At 40.7% G+C, this 16583-nt stretch overlaps 1 protein-coding gene across 2 annotated transcripts in view; it reads right to left on the bottom strand.

The window, feature by feature from the left end:
* Positions 1 to 6455: 6455 nt before the first annotated feature.
* Positions 6456 to 16583, bottom strand: part of rcan2 (regulator of calcineurin 2) — a 60805-nt gene continuing 50677 nt past the window's right edge. For both annotated transcript variants that reach the window (XM_036550439.1, XM_036550440.1), the window contains one exon: positions 6456 to 9983. In XM_036550439.1, the coding sequence (XP_036406332.1) occupies positions 9829 to 9983 (155 nt within the window). In that variant the 3' untranslated portion in view covers positions 6456 to 9828. The remainder of the gene's footprint in view (positions 9984 to 16583) is intronic.

Genomic DNA, 16583 nt, shown 5'->3' with positions numbered 1-16583 from the left:
TTGAACACATTATTTAATAAACTATACACATTATATATGTATATATATATATGTATATATATATATATATATATATATATATATATATATATATATATATATATATATATATATATATATATATATATATATATACATACATATATACATACATACATACATACATAATCTCCACTGGAATATATTTTCCTTTTTCAGTAAAATTACAATGATGCATGTGTACAGTATGAGTATGTGTGTGGATGTATACATACATGTATGTATACAGTACACTCATGCAGTAATATTTAGTAAAGATTACAAGGACTATTCAATGCAATAATGGTTTCTCTGCTGGTTGCTGAAAGACAAAGATTAATTCACTGAAAAACAGCATCTTAAGCCTAGTAAAAATAAGATTGGTCCTTACATTTTCTTTGCCTGTGCCTTCTGTATAGGACTCCAAGCCATACCCAAGTGTCTTCACACTTGCCTCATAATGTCTCTCCCTAGTGAATACTGGCGTTTGTGCTCTTGCATATCATTTCAGTAGCTTCTACTGATGAGCTCGCTCATGCACTGCTCCTCATTGGTGCTTCCAGTTGCCCCCGAGCAGACCGGGGGAGCGGGGCGCGTGTGGAGATGGAGGTTGAGAGGGCGCACACTCTCGCTGGGAGGGTACCGCCAGAAGGGGGCCCCCCGGTGGCGGGGTGACGGAGTGTGTGGAGAGCAGCAGCAGCTTGTGTGTACACTCGCTGGGAAGAAGGAAGTGAAGCAGAGAGAGGCCAGCCTGTCAGTTGGTTTATACCCATTGCCTTCTGTACCCTCCACACAGGGAGGTGTGCACAACACAGCGGGTAAATGCTGGAAAACACAATCACGAGCAGTAGAGATCACAAAAGTGTTCATTTGTGAAACAGCACACACACGCGTAGATAGATATTTCCATGGCTGTCCGTCAACGGGGTTGACAAGGATAAATGAAATGGAAAAGTAGATGCGATATGATCATACCAAAAGCAAAATCATTTTTATTGCAAAGCCTCAAACCGAAAAACAGATCGCAGCTGATCAGAGTGCCACATACAGGATGGAAATGTCCACAGAAACTTCCGGTAGCACTGAAGAAAGGTAGTTAACAAACAGATCCCACTGATGATATAGGCTTACCCGCATGCACGTACACACATGTACACACACACACACACACACACACACACACACACACACGCACGCACGCTAGCTAGCTAGCAGGGCTCAGCTCTCTTGAAGAGGTTCTGTAAGTAATCACAGCCAGTATGTCTGTGCGTCTCCATCCATCTGCCTCGACTGTTTATACACATATCTATTCATCTATCCATCTGTCTCCTACCTATCTGTGTGCACAAAGCGTTTCCAGCCAGCCAACACAAACAAGTGTTTTCTCTTCTCTCACAAAGTGTCAGTACATATTTCATCTCTTCAAACAAAGAAGTGACTGAGACCACACACAAACAAATGGCCCCGTTTTTTATGTGTGCGCAAACTACTTTATTATGCATTCAAGAAAAAAATCATTTTTATGGCAACCCAAGTTTGCTTCGCTAGTTAAGCTCCATGTGTGCCGGAAAGTGTCCAATTATTTAACACGGTCCATTGCTATTCATAACTTTGGAATCACAGTTTTACATGAAACAGGTTAAACTGCAATGTGTTCCTGCACAGTGCCTGTTCTGCAGTGAAAACTGAGAAGGGTTTCACATCATAAACAGCAAACAGGCCAGCTACATGTTTGATTGTTTATATCAATATTCAGAACCCCACATCCTGCCATCTGAAAAGCAAACTTACACTCTGCTTTTAGCCTCGGTTCAGGCCCCAAGGTCTATGAAAGAGAGGAAAGTGCTCATACTGACAGTTTTGAATTCCCAAGTAGTTAAATGTGCATTAGAGGTTTAGGTTATATGCAGGCGGCAGGAAGCTTGTAGCACAGAAGGACAGGGAGCAGGGTTAGGTTAAAAAGATCTGGTTTGTCATGCATCACAGTGTTTGAAGTCAAACAAAACTCACGGTTGAAAGAGCCTTCTTTCACTCATGAATAGCATTCTAAAACAGTTATTAGAAACAAGGGAGAAACAATTTAAGAAAACTGTTTTCTGAATGAAAAAGCACATGCCCCTATCCCTGCCAGTAGGGTGAAAGTTGTTCAGTGTCTGGAGGTCTAGCCAGTCCTCAGCCCTGCCTCTTGGTGATGGAGGATGGTTGGTTGTGGTTGCACATATTTGTGGTGGTGTTAGGCGAGGCCGCAGGCAGCTGATGGACCTGCTGGCTGTGCTAATCCCTGGACCATGTGGCTTCTGTGCTACGCTCATCTCCCAGAGTTCCTCCAAATCTGCCACTGCAGGGAGAGCTGGCTCAGGAGCACGGCCTGGCAGCACTGCGGACCAAGCTGGGACTCACTGTCAAAATACTGATTCACTGTCACAACACTGCACAGTACTGCAGAACGCTGAGACACTATCACCATGCTGCACGATACTGCAGGATATTGAGAGTTACACACTGTAACAACACTGCACAGAACTGCAGAACGCTGAGACACTGTCACCATGCTGCACGATACTGCAGGATACTGAGAGTTACACACTGTAACAACACTGCACAAAACTGGGACATTGTTATATACTGTCACAATTATGCACAATACAAAGACAGTGTTACACAATGTTGCAATGGTGCACAAGACTCAGACACTGTTATACACTGTCACAATAATGCAGAATACTGAGACACTTACACACTGTCACAATGCTGCACAATACAGAAACACTTATATGCTGTCACGATAGTGCAGATTATTACGACACTACAGGAAGAACAGGATGTGACACTCTGACACCATGGACAGGATACATACTGCACACTGATTTGAAGTCTTCTCATTGCAAGAAATAAAGGTTTAATTTATTTTTTCAAATTAAAAAGCCAGTTTCTTTATTTTTAGGCTGCAAAATCACACACTGATCATGACAGAGTATTTACTGCCTCCCAGTGGTACGTTTGGATATTGCTGTGCAGCACCTTACCCAATTATCTAAAAAAGGACAAATGTTTGCACAAAACTTTTAGGGGCCCTCCTTTCACAGGGTATCAGTAATTTTCATAACACTCCAAATATAATTTCACTCTAATCTAAGTTTCTAGGTTAAAAAAAAACATCTGTGAAGAGCAAAAATAATTTCAGCAAATTTGCTTCAGTAACTTTTCCACGAGTGGTGAAGTTTTATACCTAGGCATACACAAAGGCTGTCAAAAGAAAGACACCATTTTCACTGACAATGGCGGTGTGCCAGGCCTTCTAGCCTCATCTTTCTTAATCCTGTAGTCCTATTCAGTCCTACAACGTTAAGAATGTAGTTACTGTATGACATGGTGTTTAGTGCCATCTTCTGATAGATATGAGTATTGCTGGGCAAATCACTATACGTAATTAAGGACCAGATATTCCTCACTTATTACTTGAATGAATGAATTTAAGCAACTTTATTTATAGAAAAATAATAGACTGCATTCAGGAATGCAGCCAGGAATTAATAATACAATGATTATACTTGGACAATTGCTTACAGCTTTAAGTGTTTATAAGTCTTCAAAAAATCTGTGAAATAATGAGCACATTTCCCTTGCTTGTATGGATGGATGTTCAGTCAGATTCCATTAAATGAAATAAAAGAGCATGGTGTGGAAATTATTCCCTTCAGTCAGGCTGCAGAAATGGGTGATCCCACAGTAAACACTGCAGCAGTCGAATTTATTTCTATATTCATTGTCACTAGACCCAAATATTGCATTGCCACTTAAAAAAGCTCTTGAAACACAGAATGGTTTGACTCTTTACTGCAAGAGGAAGCTGTGTAAAACATACAAACATTTGTGTAAAATGTTTCCACGAAAACATTAAAAAATCTGTAATGGTGGTTGTGTTTTATAAAATATAATTTAAAACATATCTCCTCTAGGGGACACTAAAAGATTATTTTTTGTCACTGGTCAAGTTTTCCATTTGCGTGAAGTGACGTTAGACCAAACCGTCTTCTTAGTATTGAATGTAAATGATGTCATTTTTAATGTTACACGCTATTTGGTTATATATGTTTTTAGTGTGTTTTTAATGTCTCATTTCAGGGCATTGGCCAAGCCAGCTGGTGAAAATCAATGACCTGAGTGGACATACATGTGTACAGTCCTTTGAGGGAAATCAATGTGAGTGGAAATTCAAAGGGATATGTTTGGTCCATTCTCATTACTAAGGGACTGCAATCTGAGGCACTTCTTTAGCACCCATTCCCCTCAGCAGATCACGGATCAGTGCTTGGCACGTAAGCACTTTGAAGCCACATGTAGAGTACAGTCAGACTGGTGAACTGGAAGCAAAGGGAACAGTCTGAAGTGCACAGGCTGATCCCAACAGTTGCCTGCCCAGCCATACACCATACACATCTGTCTGCTTAACTGATCAGCATCACTAAATGTGCGCAGATGTTGCATCGTGACATACAGCAAGAGAGTGGAGCTTGCGTCTGCGCCTGCATCTCACGCCTGTCTCCGGATGTTTTGCCAGGCCCCCAAAGTGGACTGCTCTGTGGTGGGGCTCAGAAGAAAGTACAGTCCCATTCATTTGCTCTCTGTGCTATTTATATCTGACCCCACTCCCAGATGTGGTTTACTTATTCCCCCCTCAACACAGCACTTAACTCTAATGTGGAGAGGACAGGAAAGTTCAGACCTAAATACACGTAGATGGGGTGCAAAATGAACATCGGTGGCTCATCTTACTCTGCCATCCATAATGTAAGGGGAAAAACTTTGGAAAACCTTCAAGATTGTTGATAGTTGTGTCAGCACTGTCCTAGAAACCAGAACCAGCAGCAGCGTGAGCAGAATACCGGAATCATTTTGCGGCGATAGAGACGGCTGCGAAAGCAACACAGGGAGGGCGAGTCCTCAGGAGTTTTTTTTTTTTTTTTTATCGCTGAACCTCCGCACGCAATTTCTACCGAAATGCAGTTAATTGGCTTTGGTTTCTAAATTGGCCACGGAAAATCTGACGTACCCATGATGCGGAAAAGCATCGGCAGAGAAAAAGGTTTCATGTGAGAAATACTTAGTAATTTATTAGCCGAACGAACGTTGTTGAATTTGACGTAGGAGTGAAAAAGGCCAGCGAGCAGGTCTTAATTCATTCCATTCTCACACGGGCATGAAATTAGCATTTCTGTCATTCCGGTTGAGTGAAGAGCTGCCATCTTCCCAGCCCCTCGCCTTGCGTGCGCAAACCAAGCAGAGGATTGATTTTCAAATACCCCGATTTACCTGTATGCGTCCACACTCCGCACCTCTGTTCTCTGCAGTTTTTCCATCTTCAAAGCTGAAGCAGATGACGCACCTCGCACCGTTTCTGCGCTGGAATTCGGTTTGGAGACACTGCAACTGCGACGTTTTTGTTTGGAACTTATCGCTATGCAAATTGGGGCGCGTATGCAGATGAGGCTCAGGTGATGGGTGCAGATAACACGCGTGCAGTTCTGGCAGCCGCATCATCAGAACACACGTGCAACAGACAGGCCTTTCATGGCAATAATAACACCAATTTGCCTCTGCCGCGGCTGTTCTGGCCTCGCTGCACGCTCAGCACAGGATAGTCAAATAGGTAAAACCATTTTAATTCAACAAATCACAGACGCGTCCAAATTACCAATTGCCCAAATCACAAGCCTTAGTTCGGGGTTGATGTAGGTGCTACAATGAGATACTGAATGAGCAATAATACTACATGGATTAAAGAACAAATTAAATTCCCTTGTTGAGAGGAATGGTATTGATGCTTCAGATTTGTATGTTTTATATATTTACATTTACATTTATTTATTTAGCAGACGCTTTTATCCAAAGCGACTTACAAAAGTGCATACAGTAAGTACAGCGACAAATATATGCGTATATATTGTGCATATATTGTGTTGGATCATTCCATACACCTGTAGAATCTATGCCAGTGCATGTTGAGGCTGTTACAGCAGCTTGAGGTGGCCCAACACTCTACCAAGACACTTATATTTTATTCATATATTTTACTAAGATTTACCATAACTTATCTCCCATTCACTTTCAACTTCAGTCAACGCAGCAACATTTATGAATAAATAAGGGCAAGACAGCAAATTAAAATCAAACTCTTTTAATACTACCGTAGAATCAGTTAAACTACTCCTACATGGCTACCATGAATATTTGTACAAAAATGCAGTAAAAATAGTATTGATTAATATATACAGATATGTCTTCTCAGTGTAGGCAGGCAGGTTGTACATGTAGATGACAAGTACATCGATGGTCTTGCACAAGTTTACACAATACAGATATTGATTCCCAACGTCTGTGGTACTGCTTCCCATTCCAGCAGACTTTCATAAGAACAAAGAGAATATCATGTTTAAAAAAAAAAAAAAAAAAAAAATCAGAAAATACATGTTTGGAAATGTTTAAAAAAAGATATACAATTACATAAATGACAAAGTGCAGGAACCCTACATAGGAGTGGGGAAAAAAAACAAACTACAAGTCTGACAGCAGTCTATAGCAGGCTATAGATATTGAATTAGTAGATTGGAAATGCCCATTTTAAGGTAAAAGTTATTTCAGCCAAACAGATACATTGCACAGAACTGGACTTTTGTAGTTATAATAGGTTATTATAGAAATCTGATTCCCACTGTGAGCATCCACTAGCATACTAAACTGAACAGGTACTGAAATGCACATCGGATAGAACGCTAATCTAGTCCAATTAATTAAATGTATGTATATGTCTGCGATCAGGGCCTTCTGTTTCAAAACATCTGTGTCTGTGTCTGTGAAGGACTTCTTTGCAAATTGGAAAAGGCAGACAGTGTGCCACAATGGGTTTCCCTGTCAACCTATCTTAAAAACACACCATCACCTGCACAGTAAAATATACCATTGTAAGGCATGCTTTTCTGGACAGTCGAGCAAACAACTTATTGGTTTTCTTGCAATGAAACTGAGAATATTAATCCGCTTTTCCAGACAGCAGTAAACTACCCTTTGCCTCATGTCCATCACTGATGCCTTGAATAAATGTTTCACCTGTTAATTGTTAATCAGCAAAAGAGCAGCTCGACCTGCCATTTTTGTTCAAAACAGCTGAAAGGACTGTCACGTGCTGTTGAAGGTCCATTACAATGTTAGAGTGCAGAGGAGGGTGACAGGTTGAACACAATCCTGGAAACATCCTGGAAAGATTTTCCTAACATGGATTAGCATAGCTTGATGAGACGCTGTCAAAATGCATTTAATAACTCATCCAGTGTTTTCAAAATCCAATCAAGTCGCTTTCCTCATTCGACCTGCACTTCCAGGACAGCCAGCCCTATTTTATATACCACAGATTAAAGTCCTCTTCTAAATAGCACACAAGTAGCCTGTCCTTTTAAAATGTACTCAACTCTAAATGACTCGTTCTAAAGCGAGCAAGCCACATAGCCTTCATGAAAGCTGTCATTTATGCGAAATCACGTTAACGACAGACGAAAGACAGGGAAAAAAGATCAGAGCTCTCCCCTTCAGAAAGCTGTGCATACGGAATACAAAGAATGGAGGGCCAAGATAATAATAATAATGGCCATTTAACACCCAGCAGATTATAAGAAAATATGCCTCTTTCACCCCAGCATTTTAATATTAACCCTCTCTCACCAATTCCACTGTACACCTTCTGATAACATATTAATTTGGACTTGATTTTGACCTGATTTTCCAAGAACATTGCTTCCTTATTTACTATTGGGTTAACCCAAAAAAGATTTAATTAGGATGAATAGCTAGTAATTCTACTTTGAATATTGGGGAAATGGGACAGTGCTATTGCACCCTTGAGCAAAGTATTTTATATAAACTGTATCAGTGATATTCACCCACAGAAAACAGGTTAGAGGAAATTAAAGATTATAAAATCATAAGAACTGTACAAATACAAGTGGAGTGATAGGGACATCTGTTCAGCAAATATAATAAATGATACAATTAACATGTTAATTGGATTGGCTTTTATATAGAACACTAAGGTTCTTCCTCTTTTTCTTGTACACTGAAGTGTAAGCAATGAGATACAGAGAAAATCTGGCTTTGTGGGAGGGAAAGTATTTTTAAAACTCTGAGGTGAAGTCAGTGAGTCACAGTAGCGGCAGGTCACAGTGCTGATGTATTATTGTCTGAAAATGAAGTCAGTTCTTATGCTCTGACCACAGAAAAGTGGTGATCAATAGTTGGCAGCAGTGTGGCGTAGTAGTAAGGAGCAGATTCCCTGGTGAGGCACTGCTGTTGCACCTTGGAGCAAGGTGCTTCGCTCAGAACCGCGTCAGTAAATATCCAGCTGTATAAAATGGAAACGTAAGCTATGTAAGCCTAAGCAAATAACATAATGTAATTTTGGGTCAACATTTAAACTGATGCAATATGTGTATTGTTCCAGTGTCAAGGGAGCATATCGAATTACCTACATGGATTATACCGCATCAAACAGACACTGAAGCCGAACGAGCAAAGGGGTGGACACAGTACAAAAGGGAAAGCGCTGTTTTTTTGTCATTCTCTTGGCCTTCATGTCATCCGTTGTGTAATAGCACTTGGAAGTTTTGTATAACTTACTTGACTACAGTGTATATTTACTCTTCGCTCTAGAATCATGCACTTTGTTTTCTTCTACATGAACTTTAAAAATGTCACGTTCTTGCACTCTGCAGAGGCACACAAACTAAGGAAACCCATGGACGGTTGTTTTTTTGATAACACAAGTGTCTCCATAAACAAATAACCATGCATTTTACAGACTCCGGCTTCAACTAGTGATGTCTGATTGGCTTTGCATTTCATCATAAGAAAAGATGGATGGGGGCCCAGGAAGGCCATACAGTACTTTTTTTTAACAGAGCCTTAAGGACAAGACAGGGAGACAAAGATTCACATTGAGAAAAATCACAGAATTGCAATATCATCTTACAAATGATTCACTAGAAGGTGCATGGCCCAAAATGTTTAGCGAAGTTACTGGATTAAGCATTTTTTTTCTGTGAGCAACACTGAAAGCCAGAAACACAGAAACATTTTTGAGTGGACAGTTATACACAGCAAACAGAATAAAGTAAATACGCAAACAATATCAGGTCAGTGCATGCATTGGCAAGTTTCCTGTTGTTGACAGCACTGCTATGTGAGTATTAACCTTAGGACGGCCTTAGGGAATATAAGACAAAATTCAGTTGTATTTTTTTTTTTTTTTTTTTTACCAGGTTATGTCAATTCATGCAGCGCTAGAATTCAGTCACCTTGGTGACTTGCATGCCCTTATGAAAATGCGCTATTCATTGTCAATGTTGGTATGTGCAGTGATACACAGTGGTGTGAAAGCAAGGCAGCCACAGGCCAGGCATCAGACACTGACTGGAGTCGTAGCCCCACAGCCAATCACAGGCAGAGCTTGAAGAAAATAGAACTGTTGCTGCCTCCCACTGTTAACCATGTGTTATTACAACAGGACAGTAAGAGGGGGGGTTAAGGACACAGTATTGTATATGGAGTAATGCCAACAAAACAAAAACGTTGTGATCACACGTTAATGGCTGTGTGTTGGATAAGGAGCACAGACCAACCCCTCTAGCCCTTGGGACAGGACTGTCAGGACAGTGGGGGGTTTTCTCAACATGGAGGGGAGGGGGGTTAAAGGAGATGGGGACAAGGTTCTCCCCCCCCCCCCACCCCTCACTCCAGAGGACGGTGGTGACTGGAAACAGTTCAGTGGGACACGGGGAGGTCAGGGCGCCGGGTCTGGATGATTTTTGGCTTGGGGCAATTCTTTGGTTCTTCTTCCTCCTCATTGTCGCTATCGCAGACATGGACCACCACGCTGGGGGTGGACTCTGTTCCTGCGTGGAGTTCATACTTCTCTCCTGCAGAGAGAGAGAGAGAGCAATAAAGAGAGATGAAGAGAAGGTTAGCAGCAGGCACATAACAGGAGGGATACCACAGAAAGAGTGACCTCATTTCTGGAGGCTAATTGAGGCTAATTGCATGAACCCTAAAACAAATGTTACCCCTACTTACATAACCATGTCAATCTCCACAGTATGAAAACCAGGGCTCACCTTCTCACCCTTTTTACTTGCAGTTTAAAAGGTCATGTTACCCCCAAAAATGCTTTATTGAGTTGAGGCTCTGGAGTGTAACAATTTAAAATGAAGCATTATGAAGACCTCTGATGGTCCTCACTGTGATATTATAAATGATAATATATGCTGTAGCATAGTTACTCATAGCAGATTCAGCCGCAGAAACATCAAGTATAAACAATAAATGCCCTGTAGGACAAGTGCATAAACATAAACTTTACAAGTCAAACGAAAAACATGTAGTGACAAACTTGGTTTACCCTTAAGCGTGAATTTCAACTTATTTTTTTACTAAATTACTTTAATATTTAATGTATTTTATTATTACAACATGCTAGTGATCAGACAGGTTCGAGGGGAAGCACATGCAAAGCTACAAGTAAATGATGATACTATTGTATGGGGGGGTGGTTTGCTCCTCGGAAAAGGTTGCTGAGTTATGATCCTAGGCAGAATGCCTGTCTCATCCCACACATGCATACTGTGAATCAATGTCTGTGACTGAAGTTTTGCTGCTCTTGTGTTTGGTAGGGCATTCTGTGAAAACAACATTTCAAACAATGCCAATGTATATTTTACATACTGTTGACACTGGAGGGCACTGTCTGTCTCAGACAGTTGACAAGCAGTAATTTAATGATCTTACCAAAGCAGGAACTTAGGCTAAATCAGTAAGTGCTTTGTACTGCTTGGTATCCCTCTGAAAATGAAATTATTACATTTACATTGAAGTTTGATGTTGGCATGGTAACCAAGCAGTAATCAAAAACATTTGTATCTAGTCCTAGGTGTATGTGTGACCAGTTGCTCACACTTCAATATCAGAGCTTAGAGAACTCATTTTGGCACTGAATGTATTCAGATATTCTTTTGTAATATCCATATATTCCACTTAATTAAGAGGCACTTGCCAAGTATTATCAGTGTGACTAAAACATTTTTTTAAACAAAAAAGAGCCTACATAAGACCTTAGCTTGATTTTACTGTGGACCTGCATATTTCTTTCTGCCCTGTCTTTCTTAACCTGAAACATGGAGGTAAAGAGATTAGGCCAGGAGAGGCAGCAGTCTTCCTCACACCGCTCTCTCTTTTACAGAGTAACAGAATAGTGTAAATATTTGAGGTGTGCTTCGTCACTGCTCAACACTGTGTACTGGGGGACAGAGATCTGGCATTGCCAGGGTGATCGTCAACAGTCAGCCCACTGTGGGGAGTCTGATTGCTCAAAGACCCGAGCAAACACCCAGCACACTCACCGCAGTGTAGGCACAAGACTGTCACAGTATCTAACAGGACTGTACTTCTCCTTCCTTGTCAGTCTCACTCTTTGTCCATCTCTTTCTCTATCTCTTTACCTCTCTCACTTTCACTCCATGTCTACCTTCTCCAACTCCCTCTCTCTTACTTCCACTCAATATCCATCTCTCTCTCTTTTTCAATCTTTCTCTCCCCTTTTCTCTCTAACAATTTAGACATTCTCATTCATTCACCACATATTATACATGCAGTATTCACAATGTTGATGAGCTGCATTTGATTTGTCTCTATCTTTCATCTCTATTATTCATCTTCTCTGTCTCCCTTTATCTCCTGTTCTCTCTTTTCCTCCCACATCTCTCCTATCTTCCCTGTCTCCCCCGCTCTTTTTCTTCCTCTCTCCATTTTCCCTCTCTCCCTTTCTCTCCCCATCCCCCTTCTCTCTGGTTCTCTCCCGTCTTCCTCTCTGTTTCTCCTTTACTCCTGTATCTTTCTCTCTCTCCCCTGTCTCTTTCTCCTTCTCTCTCATCTCTCTTTCTGTCTCTCCTGTCAATGCTGTCAATGTTTATCTCTCTCCCCCTCTCTCTATCTTCTTCTCTCTCTCTCTCTCTTTCTCTCTCTCTGTGGCAGCCTTGGCTCCTCTCCTGACCGCCCAGTGACGTCAATGCTGCACGCTGACGCCAGGGGTCAGACGATCGGAGTCGGAGCACTCTCTCCACTGCAGCGCCAGTGGAGGAGAGAGGAGATCACACAAACACCCTGGGCAATGCAGGGCACTGCCTCGCACTCTGCTTCAACTTGCCCCGGCCGGCCAATCACAAGGACGAGGAGACAAGGCCGAGTGCGTTACCAGACAAGGAACGCCATACTTTTTTCACCAAATAAAATCCATGTTCACATTTTATCATCCTTTTATCTACAAAGGCAATAAAATTAACCATGTACTCACCACCACATGTACATATTCTGGTATGTGTGACATAACAATGCACAAAGAGCTACAAGTCACCAGTAACCACACTGCAGCCTAATCTTTTTCCATAATTCTCAGATAGAACTCAACTGGGCTGATTGTTATGCAGAGCACATCTACCTTGCCTTTTCCATGTTACCCTTGATTACAGCGTCTGGCAGTAACTATGCAAACTATGTATACCCAAATATGAATCATTTCTCTGCCTTAGTGGTGCATTTTACCTGGCTTAGCTACCTGCAAACAAGGCAGTTTATTAATGAGGGATAATTACTGTTTATCAATGAGGGATAACAACAACATTAGATGTCAATAATGCCGTAAATGTTTTCATTTGGAAGTGTTTGGGACAGCTGGATGTCATCTTTCTACTCTGGTTCAGCTGCCAGCACGGCTACACGCTGGGTCTATTTTTACTGCATTCTTTCAAGTAGGGCCAAAACACTTCAAAATAATGCTCTCCCCGAATCACTATTTCTTATATATACAACATTCCTTAGCAACAGTCCAAAAATAAACTCTTGCAGTGCATTGTGGATCTTCTCCTCTCCAATAAATGCAACCCTATTCAAGTGCCCGGCTTAATCCAGATGCACCAGTGCGGGACACCGCATGCTGTGGAGCACGATGCCCAAAGAAACCCTCCTCATGAACCTTTGCACATTTCTATACTGCAGACATGACCACTGTAGGTACAGAGTGGGGGGGGGGGGGGCATTGCTGTTATCATTGGCATAAATGTTGCATTACAGTAGTATTTAAGGTGCTCATGCCCTTGACTCTGAGTTGCTTTTTACTGTATGTTGGCATGGTTTCATGTACAAGTGGCAATGCAGCTCATTGGGACTAGGCTTGTATGATAGCCAGTAATATCAAAATATTGCCTGTGTATCCACAGATGTAGAAGGGGGTGTATTTGATACAGATAATAATAATAATAATAATAATAATAATAATAATAATAATCATCATCATCATCATCACTGCTATTATTGATTTAACTTAATAATGAAAAAGAGAATTTATGAATATCATCATAATTTCAACAAATTCTCTCCTGCTTTTAGAAAATGCTCAGCTATTTTGGGCCAGCAATATTAAAACTGTAGCCTAATCTGTTTGCCTGGACAGCAGAGGGTCAAGTATATATGGTCCAGAATGCTGCAGCAGAACCTATCAGGCTCATGCAGGTCAGTAAAGGAGCTGGGGTCGGCTCAGGGCCTGACCGAAATGTCCTGTATTCCCCAGACCCTGGAAATGCTCCTGCACTGCCACTCTTGGCAACAGGTTTTCATCTAACTGCCCACAGATGCGAGCAAACATTTCATTAAGTGCTTTTCTTTCTCAGGGCGGATTGCTGGGTGAATTCCTTGTAAACAGCACAGAGAGCAACAACAAAAGCATTTTCTGTTAATGAGTGCTGCTGTTGCACAGAACAGAGGGCAGGGGGCTTAGTGTGGGAGCATGTTCAAGCCTCTTAAACACTCAAGAGCATGTGGAAACTGTAAGGGGAAGAGCATTTCTGGCTTTTTAATTGAGCCTCACAACAGTCACATCAAGTGTCACAGTTACAGACTGTGGAGCAATCTCTGTACTGTATATACTCTGTACAATATACTCTGTATATTGGTGCTGCTACCTACATGTGCCTACACGTGTGTGTGTGTTTGCATGTGTGTATATGTATACATATGTGTATATATATATACACATATACATATTCAATTTGCTCTGAACATTTGTTTCAACATCTTCTTTACAATTCAACATATTCCTATAATGACATTCTAGTTTTCTCAAAGATGGCTCAGTGCTCCCTTCAAACTTGAGAGAGAACTGGTAAGAGTTCACACAAGAGCTCACGAAGTGTCGCATCACAGACAATACAGAAAACCACAGGAAGGCTTACTGATTATCCCCCATTCACAGAGAGAGCAAAGAGCCTCGCGATGCCATAACTAAGCACTACACTCTTTTGTAGAAACACAACAAATCCATATTCACCCTGAACTGACAACATCTCAAATGAAAGCTGAGGCAGAAAAGACTGTAAAGGAAGATGAATGCATTGTCATAGACAGTCTCTGGAATCAACTTCACTGACAGGGAACACAGTTGTGTAGAATCATTCTGTGTCATTTTTATATTGAAATCTTCAGAATTAATAATCAAAATAGCCTTTAGGTGATGACTAAAATCCTAAAAAAACACAGAATACATCACTTGTTTCTATAAAAGTTAAATATACATGATAAACTCAATTCAATCAGTTAATGCTCTGAGGAAGGTTGAACCTAAGGTGGCCAATGTATTGCTAACACTCTAATCTATATTTAAATTGTACACACAAGCTGACTAACATTAGTCATACTGAATGAAAGCTTTCACCTCTTTTTCCAGGAGAGCGAGACAAGTGCTCACCTATGTCAATGTGGAAAAAGTATTTCACAATACTTTCAACAGCATTACAAGTCCATTTTATTGTAAGAGGTTTAACAAATGTGGTTTGCAGGAAGATAACCATCAATCACAAATAAAAGTGTACCATTAATTTTCTTTAGGGTACAAAAGCTAGGTACACTGTAATAGAATGTAAATAGTGCAGCTTGCACTCACCAACAATAATGAAAAGCTGACTCTTTATGAATGCACACTTTGTTCATTGTTACACAGAGGAAAAGCAAATGCATTAATTACCGTATTGTGATCTGTGTTCTCAGAATTAACACCAGCAGGTGTGTCTAAGGAGATCATCCATTGAGAACAATACACTGCAATAAATTTGCCATCTACTTCCCTTTCCACATGATGGAAACCTTTTATATTCAAAGACTTAGATGTTTATAAATTTAAGTGTGCATCAATAAGCATGATAAGCATGATATTTTATGTACATATGGTTTTGGCTGCAGCTTTAATAGTTTTGATGGTTTAGTAAATGCTCTAACTTCCCGGCATCTTCCTCCTCATGACACCTTTTTTAATGCACAAAGGGGTTGAAAATGCATTATGAATGCTGACTGGGGGGGTTTACATTATTCACAAAGCCATCACTATAATGTTCACATTTTCAATAGCATTAATACGGGATACCTCCAAATGAGACACTTCTGCATTTTATGCGGTGTTTGACTCATAACAGCCTATCTAGAGACTGGTATTTCTGTTGGCTGCTGCTGTCAGTTTTAAATCATTCCTCTTCTGCTTGAACAGTAAATGGCTTGATCTCAGTTTCTGCCCACCCAGTTCAGATGTAATATGTGCAGCCAATACCCCACTGCTGACACTGTATTGGCCAACAAAGGCTCATAATTCGGAGGGAAAATGCCAGTTTGATCTCACTCAGGCAGTTATGCAACACCCTTAAAATAAAACACTTATGCAACATTCCAAAACCAGTGGAAAAGGATATAGGCACTTGAGAAAATTCTGGTTTTATATACACTTAAGCGCAGAGCGAGGGACAGCTTTCATTGTTAACAGCTCACAGCTATGACTACATAAACAGAACGAAGTGTGGATTATGTTGATTTTTCCACTGGAGGAATTAAAGAGGTTCCTGAGGCACCTTTATAGCTACAGGACCTGGTGAACAGGGGGATAAAAATAGGCAGCTGACAACCCACCATGAAGATAAATGCTGAAGCACCAATAAGACAATTACTTTGGTGGGAGGTGTAAACCTTTTAGCTGGACAGAGTAAAAACAGCCATAAGATGGTTTGCACCGGCGTCAAACTAGTTGTTATCTTTAAACGTGCACTCAAGGACATACAAAAACAAGAACCTGTGAGGTATGAGTAAGGCATCACTAGTACAGTGCTGTCGGTTGGGCTTAAAGGTATGAACTAGAGCAACTGTATTCAGGGACACTGAGCACACCTTCTTCCACAGATTAGCTTTATATAATCCTAAATTTGATGCTGAGGTATTATTTGGAAAAATGTATAAATATTGTAAGTGAGACTGAGTGTCAAGAAAATGTTTATGCTGCTTGTCTGCAGTGATGAGTTTATACCATACATATTTCGATAGCAGGTATGATAAGCAGTAAAGAACCCTGCTACTTAAACATATGATAAACTTCCACTAAAACGTACAGATGTGTTAGCTCGTAAGATGTAAAATTTATAAAACAACAAAAAGCTAAC

The sequence above is a fragment of the Megalops cyprinoides genome, chromosome 17 (genome assembly GCF_013368585.1).
Source record: "Megalops cyprinoides isolate fMegCyp1 chromosome 17, fMegCyp1.pri, whole genome shotgun sequence".
NCBI lineage: Eukaryota > Metazoa > Chordata > Actinopteri > Elopiformes > Megalopidae > Megalops > Megalops cyprinoides.
This window is presented reverse-complemented; position numbering and strand designations above follow the sequence as displayed.